The 20,232-nt window shown below is 42.9% G+C and overlaps 1 protein-coding gene across 1 annotated transcript; it reads right to left on the bottom strand.

Moving 5' to 3' along the window:
• CCT2 (chaperonin containing TCP1 subunit 2) lies at positions 1 to 11,968 on the bottom strand. The gene is made up of 16 exons (XM_086480255.1): positions 11,906 to 11,968; positions 10,651 to 10,725; positions 10,195 to 10,260; positions 9,985 to 10,096; positions 9,189 to 9,265; positions 8,066 to 8,178; positions 7,623 to 7,825; positions 7,324 to 7,424; positions 7,111 to 7,238; positions 5,820 to 5,923; positions 4,181 to 4,300; positions 3,470 to 3,598; positions 3,272 to 3,375; positions 2,137 to 2,236; positions 999 to 1,140; positions 1 to 311 (listed from the first exon to the last, which is right to left on the bottom strand). Exons 1-16 carry the CDS (start codon positions 11,906 to 11,908, stop codon positions 281 to 283), a joined length of 1,608 nt encoding a protein of 535 aa, XP_086336381.1. The 5' UTR covers positions 11,909 to 11,968; the 3' UTR covers positions 1 to 280.
• Positions 11,969 to 20,232: the final 8,264 nt, after the last annotated feature.

The raw sequence follows: 20,232 nt of genomic DNA on the forward strand, positions 1-20,232 counted from the left end.
TGAAAGTGAGTTTATTTTTTTATTTCTGTGTATTTCAAGTGGAACCTGGAGAGGAACAGAAGGAATAGGGTTGTATAAAACCCGTTTTACTTGGAAGTGAATTCTTCCCCACAACACATATAAACCAAAATAAGTTAAAATCAACTGAAGACAGTTATTTCATGCCACCGATTAAGATCTGCTCATCTCAAGCTTCTGTTCCATAACCTCACAAAAACTAGATCATAAAAAAATTACTAGGTGAGATCTGGTCCACACGTCCTCAGGTACCGAAGAAAATTTAACATGGGCGATGGTCTGGTACACGTTTTCTGGGGAGAAAAAGAAAAATCAGACAATTCCCCCCCATGCTGCTGTCCACCAGCCTCCCCATCCACCCTTATTTTTAATTTGCAGTCCATGTTCTGCGTGCGGCGCTACTGTATCTCACAGCACGAAAGGCAGCGTCAGTCTCAAAGCTCAGACGCCACCCTGGACCGCGGTAAAAGCCCTGTGATTCACACCACAGTGTAAACCACCTGCTAGCGGGCACGCGTGGGACAACCTGCCTGCAAGGGGCTTTTACTCCCAAACTTTAACAAACACGTTTGGGTTTTAGCTGCAGATTCTACTTCGGAAGCAGCTGGGCATTTCACTACAGCGCCTGCCAAAAGGGCCAAAAAAAAAAAAAAAAAAAAGGCAGCACGATCCCTTACATCTTGGTCAGCCACTTTTGCAGATGTTTTAGTACTAAATACGGCACATGAGCAGCTGGTGACCTCAGCCTACCCAGACAAACATTGCTCAGGCACACTAATTTAAGCACACTGATGGCTTTAAAGGCCTCTTCATACTGCTAATGCAAAAAAATCATGTAACATGAACGTGAGCCTGTCAGGTGTCAGTCTTCATTTCAAATAAAATATTTTTAGAACAAGACTTTTCTATGCAGTTACTATTCTACAGAAGGAGGTTACTCTGGACCACTGTAACTGATCACATCGATGTTCAGATCATACCTTGGAGCTGCTTTAATAATGTCATCTACACGAAGAATCATCTCGGCTGCTTCAGCTGCGCTCAGCAAAACTTGTCTCTTGACTTGGAAACTTTCCGTTACTCCCAAGACTGCCATGTCTCCAATGGTACCCTCTTTCATATCTGGAAGAGGGGACACATTAAGAGCTTGGGTTTTGTTTGTTTTAACTTGAGAGGTTTTTTAAGGAAACCACAAGAAGCTGACAGAATGGTAACTTACCAGCTCAAATGAACTATACTGATAGTAAGGGAACTAGTAAATAAAGTCTTTCACTTCGAAGCTCCTGATTTAAGCCTAACACATTGCAATTGCGTACAAAAAAATTAATGATGAAAACTCTACACACTGGGAAGGGAAGGCAATATCGCAACAGACTCTCACAGAAACACAGCACATTATGGGTTGGAAGGGACCTCGAAAGATCATCTAGTCCAGCCCCCCTGCCAGAGCAGGACCACCTAGAGTAGATCACACAGGAACATGTGCAGGCGGGTTTTGAACGTCTCCAGAGAAGGAGACTCCACAACCTCTCCAGGCAGCCTGTTCCAGTGCTCTGTCACCCTCACAGTGAAAAAGTTTTTCCTTATGTTAACGTGGAACCTCCTGTGCTCCAGCTTGCACCCGTTGCCCCTTGTCCTGTCATTGGCCATCACTGAGAAGAGCCCAGCTTCATCATCCTGACACTCACCCTTTACGTATTATAAACATTGATGAGGTCACCATTTCCTTAAATTTATCAACTTCAGAGTTGTTCTCCACCACTTTTAAGTGTTTTTCAGGGGGGAGGTGGTGTTTGGTTGTGCTGGGCTTTTGCGTGTTCCTTTGTTTTTAAATCAACGCCTTTCTTTTTAAGCTTCCTATGGCTCAATGTAAGGAAAATGGTTTTCACAGGTGGAAATCATCCCTTTCAAAAACAAAGCTTTTCACTCTATTCTGAAAAGCCTGGTAGAAGGATAAAGGGATGGAACATCGTATGCCTACATTCTACGCAAACAGAAACCAATGCACTCTGCTCTTCCAGCTGAATACAGCATGACAAACAGGCATGACCAAGTTCAACAAGCCTAACCGCCCTCCCGAACAGCCCCCCAGCAACAGAAGCACTACCAGGCCCTTACCGAGTCCGTAAGTAGTCCTCCCCTCGCTGTGAGCGGCTCTCAGCTGAGCAACCAGATCTGCACTGTCATAGCCAGCATTGTCAGCTATTATTGTTGGGATCTAAGGGGATAAACACAGGTTGGTTTTAATTAATGCAGGGATTGATCCCTAGTAAACATGAAACAGACTTTGATACCAGTAGTTTGCTGTTCAGTTTCAAGAACAGGAAGTTTCAAAACCACGGCAGACAATCTGTTACAGTGATCACAAGGAAAAAGGAAAAAAAAAAAAATAAGCAAACTACCTTTCTAAGGGTTTTGTTTAAGGCTTGTTATAAGAGTAGCTGAGAACACAGAAGCGTGTTTGCAGACATATCCGTTCATTTCACACAGACAGAAGGAAACCTGTCTCTTTCTTGTCATTTCAGACTACAACTGGAGAAATGGTTTCAGTTTAAGAACACAAGCTTGCTGGTAAGCAGTAACCACCAGATCACTCTCTTTAGCTGACATCAGTGAAAACCACCCGTGCTGACTGCGCAGGTAATGCCAAGTCCCACCATGCTCTTTAAGTTTCTTTGGAGAAATGTTTTTCCTATGGTCTTTCATTTCCTAAGAAAGGTTTTCCCCAATTTAAATTACAGGAAGGCAATTTTTCTCAAATTGATAGTCTGTTAGCACAATAATCTTCTATAAATGTTCCTTTATCTCCTACTAAGACGGAATCTCCAATGCAAGTCTAGAAACTAGATAGTACTAGCGCATGAATACAACCAAATAGCACTAGAGCATCAATAGACAGGAGGGTTGCTCTTTTCTACATCAGTTGTCACCTAAGCCAGGTGAGATTTCTATGTGCTTGTTCTGCTGCACTTTTAACCTTGCAGGTAAGAGGAACAAGAACCAATTAGAAGAGCACATGAACACTCAGAATCCTGTAACACAGAACTATTAAAACACCAATACTTTTTTTCTGTGAGAGAAAACAGTAACTTTTTCCCCTTCAAAGGGGAACATATCCAAGATGTGTTGCTGAATTTCACTTTTTTACTTTTAGAAAACCAAAACTTGGAAAGCCACTACCTGACCTCAGAAGTTAGTAAATTTAGCGAAACTTTGTGTCTATTAATATAGCATTCCGATTAAACGAACTTACCATTCGTAAAGCCTTAGCAAAGGACTCCATTGCAACAGACTCTTTGCCAGGTGTTCTGATGGCAAGCTCAGCAACCGCGTTAGCCATCAGCATCTCTGAACAACCTATGCATTGAAGACACACAGATGGTTTATGTCCAACTTGAACGGCAATACAAAACATATACCATGTTCAAAGCACAAAGAACCTAACACTCACCTCCACCATACACAGTTCTGGTGTCCTTCACTGTCTGGGCAAGAACACAGAGAGCATCATGCAAAGACCTCTCCGCTTCATCTAGAATCTGCTGCGTTGCTCCACGCAAAACTATGGTGCAAGCTTCACCTAAAAAGTGCAAATGCAAAAAAAGATTTAAAAAAAAACCCAAAACAAAGACACAAGAAGATATTATTGCAAAGCATTTGTAATGGTTTCATATAGATCAAGTTGGTAAGCAGGGAGGAGAAAGTCTGACGACATTTCACAAGCAGAATGAAATGACGTACACTACACTACTGCTTTTATCATTGAACGGTTCCACAGCACCTTATTTAACTTAACAGAAAATGAATGTTATCTCAAAGCAACCCCTTGGAAACTCAACAGTACTGGCATTTACTAGAACAAGCTCTCAAGTTCATGAAGTATGACATATTGCTACTTCTCTTTAGACTCAATTTAGTCTCAGAAAGTATAAATTTTGGTTCCCGTCCTTACAAATGTTTACGTTCATTTATATAACATTAAACATATGCAATTTCAACCATAAACACAGAGCTTTGCAGGTTTTTTTACTTCAGAGCAAGGCTTTAATAAAAACAGTTACATGAATCATAACAAAATTGCTATGCCATCCTGGTAACCAAACAGCGGTAGCAGAGGGTTAACACACATGTTACAACACGCCATGAGTGGTAAAACACTTACCCATTGCCACTCCAGAGAAATGAATGAGTTTATCTTCTCCAATCATGACTTCTTCAATAAGCTTGCAGCTTCCTAGTTTTACTAGCTCGGGGTGATCAAAGGTTGATGCAATTTCACCACCTACAAGTGTAAGATCATGCAAAAGTCAAAGAGCTCATGATGAAAGCACCCATTCATGATGCTGGGTTATAACCAGGGGAAATACAATAAAATAATCTTCATAACTGCCCAACAATAAATTTGAATTAACAATACTGATAAACCAAGTTTTTCCAATGTCAGCACATGGCACCAGAAACCTTCCACCGATGTTGACAAGTCCTTAAAACATCAATATTCTGTTTCACATCACAAGAACTACAATAACTGTAATGCTTTTTGAGTTCCATCTGGGTAAGAGACTAAATGTTGATCATTGCCAGTTATTAAAATGTCCATCTACTTAAAATTTTTAATAGTATTTACTAAACCAAGTTTGTTACGCTTTTAAACCTGAGCTTGTGCCAGTATTCGTTTTGCTGCCCTACAATGGCTGAGAACCACCGGCCACCGCTCTCCTGAATCCCGAGTCTCGTGCCATGCCACAGCAGCAGTACTGTGCACTATGTGTAAACTCCCCGCACCATAAACGAAACGGGTATTACAGAGACCAAAATGTCTCTGAGCCGAACAGTGCTCTAGTGCTCTGCTCTCCCCAACAGAAAACCATTTACACATTTTCACTCCCACCGGACGCTCAATTACTCCACATCAGCATTGCTGTAGTTGTAGCAGTACAAGGAAAGACAAGATTTGTAGCAGAGAGTTTGTACTTACTAAAAGCTTGTCTAGTTTTTTCAGCTATACTGTTTGATCCAGTGTGGTCTGATACTGCTCCGCCTACAAAATTTGTTTGGAATTTTTTCCAGAAACAATCAATGTTCCTCTCAATGAAGCATTTGCCTGTGCCAATGTGCCTACAGTTACACACAACTGCTACTTCTGTTCTGTCAAGCTAAACAAGGCAGTACCTCCTTCTTTCTCTCTTTACTCTTCTGTATTTTCACACTCAAATAATACCCATTTATAACTAGATGGTATTAACTAACTTGTGGATTCATCATCTTGTTCTTTCTATTGCTAAGTTTCATCTCTTCCCTAGAAAACAAACGTTTCAAAAGTTTATCAAGCAGGGACTTAACTGAAAATATTTTTAAATTAGGAAAGAAAACTAATTTAGCCAGTTAGCACATTCCACAGTCAGCACTATGATCCTTTATTCACAGTTGCTAGAGGGGAAAAAAAAAAAAAATGTTTAAACCATTATGCAGGGAGGATTGGAGGATTCAACATCAAAACAAGACATTTCATGTGTGAAGTATAACATACTGAAGACAGAACCTGAGTTACCTGCTTCTGAAAAAATACTGGCAGTTATACAGCAGTTGATAAATCAACTAAGTAATGTCAGAGTTTCTTACGGCCAATTTCATAGGGTCCTCCATATAGGTTTGTATTTAAGCACTGTAAAATAAACCTTAATTGGAGTACTTTTCACATTAACAGTAAGAAGTACAAACTAGGTGATCAAGCATTAATATTTACTGAAGATCAAATAACGTGACCCTCCAAGTTTCACACAACAAGGTACTCCACATACCTGTAACAAGAGCCAGACGTTCTACACCAGCAAAGTCAGCATGTTCAATAGCCATGACGCCAGCAGCTCCAAAGAGCTGTTCAGGGTAGTTGTAGATCAACTGTCTACAATTAAAAACACAGGCACATCTTCCCATTACACAGGGAACAAACCTTTCAAAATACCAGAGTAGCAAAGACACCCCATTGTCAGTAGCACGGACACGTGACAACATTTCTGAAAGCTACAGAAGCAGTCAATATGTAGGGCACCTGCCATGCAGGGGATGTTACACCACACAGAGGCAAATGCAGTGACAGGAACAGACAAAGCTAAAAAAAAATAAACAAAAACATTCAAACCATTATAGCTCTTTGAAATACCCTTCCCCTGAAGATATGCCATCAACGCACAGGCACTCATATGCTTTAAATTCTAAGTCCTTTGATCCCAAGTGCCCGCTGGGCACTTGACCGCCTATTCTAGCAGGGTGCACTAGAGCAACATGTGAAGTAACACCTTTAATACCTTCACCAAAACAAAATCCATACCATAGACAACTCCACAGGAACAATAAATGGTCAGTCTTGCAATGTATACAAGTAGCAGACCGCAGGAAAGAGTACGTGCTCCCTTACTAGTACATGTCCCACTCTAGAAAGAAGTGGTCACTGAAAGCTGAACCGTTTTTTTTTGCACGGTGACAGTTTAAGAGAGAAGCGCGCTGCTAACGAAAATAAGTGACCTCTCTTAAGCGGTTATCTTTCGTACTTTCAAAGATGTGTATGAAAGGCTCATGACAGTGCGCACAGAGGCCTTTCAAACACTCTTCAATCTGGAGCAGTACTCCAGCACCAGCATTTTACTGCAGGAAAAAGCACAGCTGGTTCAATCTGAATTAAATGCATTCAGCAGCACAGACTCTTTCAGCATGAATTTTGCCCAAAAAGAGGGAATATAGATATGGACAATGCGGCTGGTATTCGTAACGAAATAAATCTGTTAGTATAAAAGCATTGTGATGTTGCTTCAACTGGACTGGCACATGGATGCCTGATTAAGTAATGTCACTTCTTCCTCTTCAAAATAAAAAAAAAAAAAACCAACAAACAAAAAAAACAGGGAAGGGGGGCATGGTGCACAAGGGGAAGCACAGAAGAAAACACTGGCCTCACTGAAGTGGACAAATTAAGCATTACACAGGATTGCACAGTTTGACAGCTACAAGCACAAATAATGCTCTTCACACCCACAACATTAAAATCTTCCTACTTTCTATCTGTGTTATAAACTCTACCTAGAAAACACGTACCTGTTAATAAAGCAGTTTATTCCATGCTTAAGAATACGCTCTACCTTCTCCTTCATTTTTTCTTTTTCTGCCTGTTCTATTTCTGCTACCTTTGCTGTAGAGTCCACTCTAACGCGAGAGCCAAAAATCTAAACCAAAGAAAACAAAGAATTCGGTCAAAAAAGGAATCCATTTACAAAAACATTGTTTCACAACAGTTGTTCTGTCACATACCTTAATCTTGTCTGTATCCATACCAGTATTTGCAATAAGAATCTTTGCATTTTCAATTCTTTTTGGTTGATTTACACCAATCTTCTTGTCAAGTAAAAAGCCTGTGGTACCAGAAAGGTCTGGTAAGACTTTGTATTAAAAAAGGAGAACAATCCATTTACATTATTACAAAACCCCCTCATGTTTATTATTCAATTTAATAACAACATAGCAATGTTTCCTATAAAAAATTGCTACACAGATGTGTAACTTTTAGCAGCTTCCTTTCCCAAGCGCACCTACAGCCAACGCACACTTACCTTCATCTAAGTAGGAATCAGCCAAACTTCCACCGAGTTTCTTAATGACATGGATAGCCTCCAAATTACCGGAACCTTTCAACCTAAGAACAGCTTCTACAGCTAGTTTGACAAAGTGATCTTTATGATGAGTAAGTAATTTCGATGAAAGAGTCGTCCCCGCAATGTTCATCAGGTCTTCACGGAACTTCACTTCGTCATCACTAAAATAAAATAAAGTCAGTACAGTTAAAGTGGGAAGTCTGAAAGTAAGTCATAAGTAATTTTAAATAATTCCATAAAACTTCTGTAATTCCTCCGAAGAAAACGCAGTCTTATTTTTCTTAACTGCTAAAATTCATAAATCCGGCCTCTACATTACCTAAAAGAGAGCGAAGAATTTCCCACTGATGTTTTCATCTGGACTGGTTTATAAAGAGTTACAGCAAAGGCACATTACTAACCCATGATCCACAGCTGCTTTCAGAAGTGCCTCTCTTGAAGCTTTTGTGGCTGCTCTCCAGCCTGCAATGATGGTCTGAGGATGAATCTTCTTCGCAATCAGTAATTCTGCCTCCTACTTAAATGAAATTAATAATCAGGTTTTTGCCCTCGAGGTACATTCACACTAACTAGGAAAGACACTTCCAATAAGAAGATTCTGAATGGCAGCAAAACCCAGAGCTGTAACACTGAAATTAAAGTCAGCCTACAGGCAGTTTTCTTTTTCTCCCCTCCAATCTAGGCAAATACGATCTGCCTTGGAATATCATTAAGAAATTTTAATTAAAAAAAAAAATCCTAACTCCAATAGGACTAGGAACCAGACATATACTTCAAACCAGCAATGTTTCACTTCATGTTTGAGATTAGTTTCCTGTTCACTTACAGCTGCAACTTAAAGTGTAGTTGGGGGGGCAGGAACAAAACAAACCTTCAAACTCCTTTTTTGTGAGGAACTTAGCAAGCTGACAGATCATTCTCAGATGCCCTTGGTCACAGTTCCTGGATCTGAGATTATGAGATTTACTGGCACACCTCTGCTAACAAGAGTTCCTCACTTCTGATGTCTCTTTCATAGTAATTTCAGATTTAGAGTTTGGCAGTGTAAACTCTGCATGCAGTTTAAAGGAACAATATGAATTCATGTCTTGAGCACACAAGAACAGAATTTAACATGCCTTCTTTTTTTTTTTCTCATTAATGTTACAGAAAAGGATTTCAGAGGATTGAATCTCACAACTAAGCAGTGCTGCAGACCATCCAGTGCAACATCTAGGAAGTGACCCATGAGAGTGACACTTCTCTGTTTCACTTGCATAATGAAATAAGAGAAAGTAATTTTCTAAAACGTACCAAATCAGAATCCTTGTGAATTCATAAATAATAAGGAATATGGTCTAAAACAAATTTAAAAAATTTTGAAGATGTAATACCTAAGGGTGTTTTTTCCTATCAATTTCAACAGCAACGGAGCAAGGTATTGCTATACCTTGGAAGCCCTCTTCACAAACATCCAACACCTCCTATAGGTATCACAGGAGCACATCGCCAAACAAACACATCTGAAAAACTGTAATACATCACCCTCAGCAATTCAGCTGCCAACACTGTGACAGACGTCGTTCCATCACCAACTTCATCATCCTGAACCTTTGACATATCTAAAGAAAGAAGCCGCTGCATTAATGTTTCAATTCAAAATGCCACGCTGGCCCGTACCAGCTTTACATACAAATACTTTTACCTCACGTTAGCTGGGAGAAGACAAAAAGAATCTTACTCCTCAATAACTTAAAGATGTCATTCTCTGAGTCACAGAAAAAAGTGAGATGCAAATCAAATTCAGCATCCTTCAAATTCCTGCTCTTCCTTTGCCACCTAGACACCAGTTCCAGTCTGGGGATTGTCAAGTGCTTCTCTCCCTCCCCGTTCCTAAAGGTGGTCACCAAAATAAAGTAGGGCCGGACAGAAGCTCTAAGGCATACATACGGGTCAGAGGATGTCATAACCAAGTATGCCACGTCAACTGTTGATAAACACGGACCCAGCAAACACAAAATCATCAAGAAACTTGACACCAAGTTGTTCAGGGTCCTGATTGTCCCTACAATACTGGACCATTTACACACTAAGACACCTGATCACAAAGGTAAACTCTGTCCAGAGTACATTGATTAAGTGACAAAATACCTCAATTTTACTTTTGCACAGTTCCACAACCCTTGCAACATCTTGGCCTCCTTACTTCAGGAATTCTGTTCCCCCTCCCTTCAATTTTTTGCATTATTTGAAGAATACTTAAGGACAAATAAAACCTACACAATAAAACTACAAATTAAGAAATGCCAAGTACTCCACCAACAAGCCATTAAAAACTCACCAACCAAGACCTTGGCAGCTGGGTTGTCAACTCCAATAGCTTTCAGGATGGTTGCACCATCGTTGGTAACCGTTACTGCACTATCTCTCCCAGTACTTAAAAGAATCTTGTCCTACAAGATACAAGATTTAGAATACTGCCTGGAAAAGTACTGTAACTATTAAAACTAAATTAACAGATATGACCAATGAGAATCTGCAGCTGTCTTACCATGCCTTTAGGCCCCAGAGTGCTCTTGACCAGGTCACCGATAGCAATGGCACCAACAAAGGATGACTGAAACAAAAGCAAATATACCTTAGAAAAGGGTTTATTTCTACTTTAATGCAAGAAGTAGATACCAGCCCATAACTTTTTTTTTTTTTGAGAACCAGATCAAATATACTTCATTCTCACAGAAATCATAAAAGACTGTCTCACAGCCAAAAGAAACGCCTTCCAATCTTCTGCGCTGAGGTACTTAGCTTCTGAACACTCAGGAGGAGTTTCTCTAACTGTTAGTATAGACAACACCCCTCCTACCTTCTGTCCACAGACATGCAACAGGAAAAATCAATGAGACAGATGAAGTTCCACATCATCATAAACTGACAGTACATTTAACAGTAGAAAAGACAAAGTTTAATTACCCCAAGTATTACCAGGTTCTTACAGAATTAAACTTACCAACCGAGCTGTTTCTGCCTTTTCTTCATCTGCACCTGCCTTGAAAATGTTCACAGGAGCAAGGGAAATGGATGCCTAAAACAGAGTTAACATAAGCATATTCCCTTAGCTTTGATAAAACAATGCATTTTAAAAACTAATCCTTGATGCTAATAACCTAAACGATGCTTTATTACTAAAATTATTTATTTCTATAACCTGTTTGCATATTCAGGATAAATTCATGTGATTCTTTCTTAAAAATCTCTTGCAACCTCTTCATCACGTGAAGAGATTACACGATGGATTGCCGTGTACCCCAAGAGACTGCGTATCGTGTTCTCCGGTAAGAAACCCGAGCCCGAAAGGCCGTTACCAGTCCCTCACCGCACGGCACCGCCTGTGTTGCTGGTCCGTGTGTGGCTAACCATCAGATCCAGCAACCCAAGGACAGAACAACCACCAGAACCTAAAAAAAAATCTGCTGAGCACGTTGGGGCTTTAACATTTTTATATTTGTGTTGAACCCTGATTATTTTTTTCCGCATTTCCATGCAAATTAATTCTGTCGGTAATGAATACCTGCCGTTAAAGACTAACGCTTCCAAAGAACTCGAAGACTTAAATGAATTGGGATCAAATCCCAGACGAATAAATACATCAACCCTCGGAGGAGAGTCCCGTGACTCTTCACTTCGCTGCGCCACCAGCACACACTGTTTCTACCCGTTTCGCGCCCATTCCAGCGCCGCTCGGACGGGGAAATGCGACGGAGACGCCACCCCGCGCGAGGGCGGCCCCCGCACCTCACCGCCAGCGGCCTCTCACGCCGGGGGCCCGCCGCTGCCTCCCCAGCTCTCCTCGGCGTGAACGGAGGGAGGGAAGGAGGGAAGGCGCGGCCTCCCGCCCGCCTCCACCGCGTCAGCCATGTCCCGCGGGCGCTCGGCCGGGCGGGCCCGGGCAGCCCCTCCTGCGGGGGGCGCGCCCACCGACGGTCCGGGAGCGGCCCCAGGCGTCCCCGCTGCAGGCTCGGCAGCTCCCGCACGGCGGCCTGGCCCGGCCGCGCCCGGGCGGCCCCTCCTCGCGCGCGCTCTAGAACCTTCCAGGCCCAACACGCCGCCGCCCGCCGCGCGCAGGGCAGGGCGCGAGGCCGCCCCCCGGCGAGCACAAAGCGCGGGGGGAGGGGCGCGGCCGCCAGGCCCCGCCACGCGCGTCTGCGGGGAGCGCGGATCCCCCCCCCCGCCCCCCGCCGCGGACGCCGCGCGCCGCCGCCCACCATGATGCCGGTTGCCGCCGCCGCCGCCGGGACCCCGCCAACCGCGTCCTCCACCCGAGCACGGCTCCGCTGCCCCCCACGAGCTTCTGGCGGAACTAGCGTCAGAGGAGCCGCCGTTTCCGGCGGCGCGGGGCATTCTGGGAGCCGCGGTCTGTCCCTCAGAGGGGGCGGGCGCTCGGCTTCAGGGTGGGAGGTAGGGCCTCCTCCTGCCGCCGCCGCCGCCGCCCTGGCCCGGATCCGGCTGCCTTACCGGCTGTGTGCAGGGGGCCCGGCGTCGGCGCAGGAGCTTTATGGCTTTTTTATGAGTTACGTGACGTGGCGGCCCGTTGCCTCCTCGCCGGTTCCACGGCAGCACCCGGCTTGGGCAGCCTGGCAGTGCGCCGCAGCCGGCTGCCCGCCTTTCTCCAGGGAGCGGCCGTCCTTTCCGCTCTTATTTCTGTACAGAGTTATTTCTGCCTCAGCAAAGGAGCTTGCAGCCGCCCCTCCAGCTTAATTTCGTCACACTGCGGGAGGTCAGCTCTCAAACCAGCCAAAACCACGCTGAGTTACGGCTGCTGGCCTCCGGTGGGCCTGCCAGGCCGTCCGGGGTATCCGCTGGTCTATCGTCCACATGGAACCGCAGCGAACCAGAGATCCCGCGGGCACAATCCCACTCAATATGCCCATTTCAATATGAAAAAACGGGTAGCTGTGCTCTGGGCGGCTGCGCAGCTGTGTGAGAGCACACCCAGGCCTCGCTCTCTCCCTGCTTTTCCTCCACACAAAAAGCCTATGAGTTACCCAGTCATATTAAAAAAAAAAAAAAAAAAAAAAAAAAAAAAAAAAGTGAATTGGTTTACATGGCTTGTTCCTCAAGGATCAATTCCCGCTGCTATCCCTCTTCTTGCTGCCAGCCACAAATCCCGTGGGACATATGCGAAGCTGTTTGTTCTCTATTCAAACTGGCCAAAGACAGGTTATCTGTCCCTGGCAGCAAAAAAGAACTAAAACTCTGCCAACTTTCACATCTATCTCTGGCTTTAAGTATGTCAATGCCTGGTCAGTATTTTTCTTGAGTTCTTTGGGCTTTTTGCTTTGTTTTCCTCAGAGAGTTAGATCTGTCTTCCCCACTAACCTTGTTCTGAAAACTAGAGTACTAACTGAATTTTAACATTTTCAGTTTTCCTCATAGTTATGTAGAAAAGCATCCGAAGTTTTGGCCAGGGTTAACTGCCCAACTAAAGCAACGTTAACGGTTTTTATCTCAGAATCAGAACATCAATTCCCATTTGCTGCTACTGCGGTGTGAGCTGGGGGAAAAGAGATTTTAAAGCACCTCGGACAATTAAGTGACTTACGGCCTTTGGAAGATCAAGTGCCCATAGGAAAACTGACTGCAGGAAATCCGTAAGTTTGGTTTAAGGGGCTTTTCACTGTTGCCAAGCTGTGATCCATAACGTGTAAAAGCAGCGACGCCTGAATAGGAAGAGCCCAGCACGAGTTCTGGGCTCTTGCCGCTCGCTTCCATCTGTGCAGCGCCCTCACCCCTGCTGCGCCAACGTCGGTTGGTGAGGTCACGCTGTGAGCGAGTGCTTTAGGTCAGAGACCTCCTGCTTACAGCCGAGCGATGGATGATGATGCAGGCGTGACAGAGCAGCGGCCGTTCCCTGCCTTCTCTGGCACTAATAATTCAGGCACCAACCACAGTATCTAGTTTGAGGCTTTTCTTCAGTCAAACCAGCCACCTGAGCCTCCAAGCAGGCAGGGGTTTGAGGAGGGAAGGGGAACAGAGGCTCTTCACAAAACCCAACCCCGCAGGCACTCCCGGCTGAGCACTAACAGACATCCTCCTGTGACTTAGGCGCAGGGATTTTACCGAGGCCGGCGCGTACAACTGCTGGAGGTGCCGGCGCTCGGCACACGGGGCTGGCAGGTCAGTCAGCTCTCTGCTGCTGGGCTGTTCCTTGCCGCCTACCTTGAGCTGGCTTCAAAACTTCAGATCAGAACAAAGCAGCGGTAGGTCATGAATGCGAGGCGTGCGCCTGTTTTAATTGGAACCGCTTCTACGATGTTTTACTTAAATATTGCTGGCAATGAATTCTCTAACTGCATGTATTCTACCTGCTGCCACATCGGAACTGGTGGACTCAAGCGTTTCCACAAGCACTACTGGAAAGCCTTCTTTCTACTTGAAGGTGCAAACCCCAAAGTTCCTGCAGAACTCGGTATCGCGTTAGTATGGAAATGCGAAGCATGACAGACTGCCAAGCAGCCCCTCCCGTTAGGAAAGCTGCGGGCCAGGGGTATGAAAAGCTTCTCGAGAAGCGGGTTCTCAGACATCTAAGTTCTCTAACCAACATTGCGCAAGGACCATGCAATGTTGTTTCTTGAGAAATTCTGAAAACAAAACATCTCCTGACATTTCTAGGTTTTCTTCATTTGTTGGCTAGTAACATCTTTATTGGAATTATGCCTTCAAACGGTGACTTGGGATGGAGAGAAGAGGAAACACTGAATTTTGACAAACCACCACTGTATTTCATAGTCTCCAGAAGAAAGTGAAAAGGCTATCTGGACAGGACTTCGACCTTGTATTTTCTCACTACTTTCTTTCTGACTTTATCAGTACTATGCTAACAAAGCCCTTTTGGGTGTTGTGAAGTCGTCGCCATTCAGTAAGCGAGAAAGGAGCACGTTCCAATCGCTGGCATGTGATTCACGAGCCAGGAGTCGATAGCAACAGTGCTACTGCCACATAAGTCTACACACACAGAAAGATGTGACAGAACACTGGTGGAAATGAAACAAAAGCTTGGAGAAAAAATTACAGACTCCAGGTCATCATGTTCTGGGTGGGTTTTTTTTTTTACCACTGGTGTAACGGGTCTGCCTGAGGTGCAGCCCTCACCGTGCTGTGCAGTGGTAGCTCGTTAACACACCAGTGTTTTGACTACTGCTGAGCAGGGCTCACACAGCACCAAGGCTGTTTCCCCAACATTTCCCCAGCAGGCTGGGGGTAGGTAAAAACTTGGGAGGGGATATAGCCAGGACAGCTGACCCAAATGACCAAAGGGATATCCCATACCACATGACATCTGCTCAGCAATATAAGCTGGGGAAAATAGGAAGAAGGGGGGGACATTCGTTTCACATTTGTCGTCGAGAGCAGCCGCTACGTGTATCGGAGCCTTCCTTCCCAGGAAGTGGCTGGACATCGCCTGCTGATGGGAAGTAGAGGATCAGATCTTTTGTTTTGCTTTTGCTTCCGCGCGCAGCTTTTTGCTTCATTAAACTGTCTTTATCTGACCCACGTGCCTGTTGTTATACTTTCTCTCCCCTGTCCAGCTGACGGAGAGTGATAGAGGGGCTTTGGTGGGCACCTGGCATCTGGCCAGGGCCAAACCATCTCAACTGGGTAATGACTGGAATACAAGGGGGGGGGGGGGGGGGGAAACACGTACCTGCCGCAATGATTTAAAGAAAAGCAAACGTTTTACTAATGAGATACCATACGGCGACGCTAACACTGAAGTAACCCACAGACGATTTTCAATGTAAAATCAATAGTTTATTGCCATGCTACAATTTTTATTTTCCAAATGAAGTTGGCACTGTTAAAGGGGAAAAATGTTGTCCTAATACAGAATACATTTTTTAAAAATGCGCGTTTGGTAAGCTTTCTCAATAATGACCGCTTAAACCAGGCGAAATTAATGGGTTTTTTTAAGATTAATGTGGAATGGCATAAAAATACACTCTTTCTGCATAGTATATCATCACTTTTTTCATAAAAGAAATACGGAATGTTTGTAAAAAAAACAAAGTCATCGAACAGGGCAAGTGAATTGAAATTTTATAAACAATTTGGCAATGGTACTCCCACTGTTTAGACTTTTTTATATAAAAGAAATAAAAATCTAGAAAGCTACCTTTATACAAAGTTGCTATATTTATGCCTTTAAGTAGGAAAAAACATTTTATAATGCAAATTAGGACATACAATAATCTTACAATATCATACAATGTAAGGACAAGAAAGGAACATACAACATAAGATTTTGGCCTTTGTAGAAATGTCTATTTCTGCATTTAATAAATGCATTTGTGGCACACTGGTGACTATCGTATTCTTACTACTACCAGTCAGCTTTCCTGCTAGTGCGGTATTCAGCTGTACTGTGATGGCAGGTCTGCAGGTCAGTTAAAGCACAGACTGTTTTTCAGGAGACGAAAGGTGATGCTGCAATGAAGCGAGATGTGGAAAAGGCAACGTGCCTGCTGGTTGAGACATCTGTCTTGTGGGACACCGAGCAACTCTCCTTCCTTTCATACCAGAGCATTTCTTATACATTCAGTCATTACGTACCAAAGTCTTACAAGTGAGAACATCTGTGTTCGAGATTTGGCAAAATTTCAGGGAAAATACAAAGTTAGTACCAAATATATAATATATTATATATAAAATGTGGGTGTATGATATACACACATATTCTAATGCAAAAAAACTGCATTAATATGGAGTTAAATTTGCTGACATCCATTCCTAAATAACATAACCATTAAAAAACAGGTGTAATCCTGATCTTTCACACACTTTAGAATCCTCTTTCATACATAATAGTTAAAGCAATATATATGCAAGTATGACTAAGAAATCAAAATTCACATAATAACCTGAACTCTGACCACAACAAATAGGATTTTTTTTTTTTCAGTACACGTAATTAAATATATTTATATTTTTACAGTATTTTTAGACCATTCCTGAAGAACTTGACCAACCGGGTCCTCAGGTTTAACACAGCTGTTACGTCAGCAGAACTCGATCTTGTAGGAACACATCCAGTGGCCCTTGAAGTCAACACGAATCATTCGTTTGGCTTCAAAGGACGCCGCATGAGGCCCGAACGAGCTCCGGAAGGATCACCCAGCTAACAAGGAAGGTTCCCCGATGACATCAAAGCTTCTACCTCAGATGTCCTTTCCTACCGCCAAAGGGAAGGGCTGGTGCAAAGGACAGGCGGACTCTGGGCTCTCTGGGCCGTTGGTGGGTGGTGTTGGAATGACCACGTCGGGCACAGCCCCAGCACCTGGGAGTGGCAAGGCGAGCCTCACGGCACCTTTTGCCCCAAGGCTTCTCGTGGAAAGCAGAGGGGCTGCTCCTCCACGCTCATCGCTTGGCAATTTGGTCACCACTGGTCTCAGACGTGAGCTGCGGCTGGGACCCCAAGGCATTAAGTACTTCGCAGACACAGAGGAAGACGGTCCCTGTTCTGAAGGGCTCGAGCCTGCTTCCTAATCATATTTTTTACATAATCTCCTTTGTATATACACATATTTGCTACATAAAATAGAATTACACCAAAGTAATGGATATAGCGGAAAACATTGTCACAATATATGTATATTACCACACTAAATAATTACTAAAACTGCAAGGAAAATTTCCAAATGCCCTTTGTAATATATAAAAATATAGAAATGTCCAACACTTGTTTCATCAACTTTAAAGGTAACTTTAGCTCTCGTGTTCTATCTGTACACCTACATATTTCCAAACAAAATACTGCGTTAATCTGGAGTAAACACCGTGTTCGGATAACACCCTCGTAAGACATCCGACAGACTCAGTCACATACTTTACAGCACAGGATCACAAGAAATAATGTATACATGGTCAGAGTTGCAGCTGCTAAGTTGTTGGGGCTTTTCTTTTTTTCCTTCTTATTCACTTATCTTGTCCAAAAGAGGATGTAATTCCTAAAGATTGCAAGAGAACCTTAACTCATGATTTCGTGTCTTTTTTGGACATGCTCTGTAAGAAGGACACCAGCAACCCTGACTCCATCTTAACGCAGTTTTTTGTGGTGGAATTTCTTCTGGATTTTTTTTTTTTTTGAGTGTATATGAATTTAAAATAAAGATATCATAAATGAACTTGTTTATATTAAGTAAATACTGTCAAATATAAATGTCTGAATTGCTACCTGAAGGAAAAGATGGGAAAGATCTTATCATTAAATTCCCCAAATTCCTAATTCTATCTATTAAACTGAAGGACCAAACGTCTTTAGGGGAAATACAAGAATTCCAGATTTAAGTTCACTATTAGTTCCTACTAAATCAGTTATTTGCAGCCATTAAATAAATTAGTACAGTGCAGAAACGGAATTTCACCATTGATCCCACCTTACATGAAGAGGAGAATACTGCTTAGAAATAGAGGTCCAAATCAGATACATCATCATACGCTCAAAGTAGTAACTGCCATTAATCAGAACTTGCACTTTTACTTCACCGACAGTGAGTAAGACAATCTCCTCTCTCCTGACTCTGTCTCACTCAGAAGTGGTTAAGTATAAACCAAAAACAAGGATAGCCAGATTTTGAGCCAATACACGTCGTTACAGAACCAGCAAAGCCAACCGCTGGTCTGTCACCTGCAAAAGAGCAGCCCTGTTCTGACGTTGGTTTGGACTTCATACAGCTTACATGTATCTGCGGCCCTTCTTCCACCCAAGCCCTAGTCAGAGGCGTAAACACACAAATATCCAAACACTGGGGTGGGTGTGGGTGGAATTAAGCAGTTTATGATAAGAAATGTCTATTTGAACACTTAAAAGATTTGTGTACAAGTTCTGTAGACTTTAATAGGAACAGGAATAGTGCTTCAACGCACACCATTACATTCAACCCATGTCATACACAGAATGTTCTTATCAGGGTAAAAAAAATGCTCTAATGAGAGTTAAAAGTTTTCAGAATGGTCTTTTTTTATATTGTTTTATGTAGTCACCAAGAAATACCACAAAATTAAAAGAATTGGTCCTTCTCTTGACATCAATTTGAGAAAAAAAATATTTTCCTGATATAACCAATGGATTAAATCCTCACTAACTGCATTTCTAGTACAGTCTTCATCATGTTCTTTTGGTTGCTGTTTCATCTTTTTTATCCACTCAGTCTCCTTGTTTACAAGGCACACTAATGGATGTCTTTCCCAAATCACTGCATTAAAGGAATACCTCCAGTTAAAGGCTTCCCTTTGTCAAATGTGCTTGAAAGGTAGCAGCCAACAACACGTAATGGATGAAAAGTAGAACTGATGGAGGTGCTGCCATTTTTGCAGGACCTAGTTTATGTAAATTTAATATGTCAGTTACTAAAGAAAATGGTTACATATTTGTAGTTTCTCAGTCTATACACCTGTGGTCCCAAAATAAATATGACCTAAATACCGTGGAGAGAGTTCAGCTGAAAACTGAATCCTAGATTACAGAGACTAAACCTAACATCACAGCCTTTAAAAGAGACTGAACTGAAAATGTATTTACCAAATCTCAAAGGGTAAAGTGCATTGCAACTACCTCTACTTCAAGGGGCAGAAAATAAGGAATGCTAAAGATGAGTAGCACGGGTACCAGGGACTACCCAGTATGTTTGCAGTGTACACAAAACGAGAAAGCATTATCCCACCTGTAAAATATAAGAGGGTAAAAAAATAGTCCTGGAAAATATGTCATCAGGCTTGTTCATATAGTTAAGGCTACAGAAAATTGAAACTTCAGTATGTCCTCAATTCTGGGGACCAGAGCTAAGAAAACACCCCCTCTGAAGTACTCTGAAACTTGCAACAACATAAAAAAAAAATTTCTCCGACCATCCCTTGTATCTGAGGCTATTCAGGATAAATGCACAGGACTGGACACTGGAACTAAGGAGGGATATGGCTGGTGGTTGTAATTTCAGCAGGTCACTTAGGATCTGCCTGAAGCCTCTGTTTCCCTGTTCGTCAATTACGAATATCACTTCCCTGCCTCACAGGTGTGATTTAAAGGTCCAAATAATTAGTATTTCTGAAACACCCATACTATACAGATGAGGATCAAATATTTCTAGGTAGCTAGCTACATCAAACACATTTGCCTCAAAACACATGCTGAAGCATTAGTTCGGCTCAGAAATTTACGTGAGCTATAAGCTAAGAACAAGAATCACACCAGTATCGTTAACCCAGTAAGTGTTTTGCTACACCTGGTAACTTCTCTTCAGTACAGATCACAACTGGTCCATAGCATAGGGTGAAGCGATGGCAAAGATGTGAAGCAGCACTAACACTGCAGACCTGTAAGATGTCTAGCTCTGGGTAGCTGTTACCTTCTTGAGTACCAAGGTCTCCCCACAAGCCAACAAGTCTATCACAAGGGTATGCATAGGTCGACTGTGAAATCATTAATGAGGGGGTTTTTAAAATCTCATTTAAGGTCCTCATAACGGTCTCAATGATTCCCATCTTTTACTTCTGCAAATTATGTTCTTTGTGCATCTGGTATTTCAGTACCATACAG

The sequence above is a fragment of the Leptosomus discolor genome, chromosome 1 (genome assembly GCF_034619465.1).
Source record: "Leptosomus discolor isolate bLepDis1 chromosome 1, bLepDis1.hap2, whole genome shotgun sequence".
Lineage (NCBI taxonomy): Eukaryota > Metazoa > Chordata > Aves > Leptosomiformes > Leptosomidae > Leptosomus > Leptosomus discolor.

Coding starts and splice junctions, on each gene's coding strand:
- CCT2 (XM_086480255.1), bottom strand. Junction 4,301..5,819: donor ACGTCTGGCTCTTGTTACAG/GTATGTGGAGTA, acceptor TTACACTTGTAG/GTGGTGAAATTGCATCAACC. Junction 3,599..4,180: donor TTTCTCTGGAGTGGCAATGG/GTAAGTGTTTTA, acceptor TGCACTTTTTAG/GTGAAGCTTGCACCATAGTT.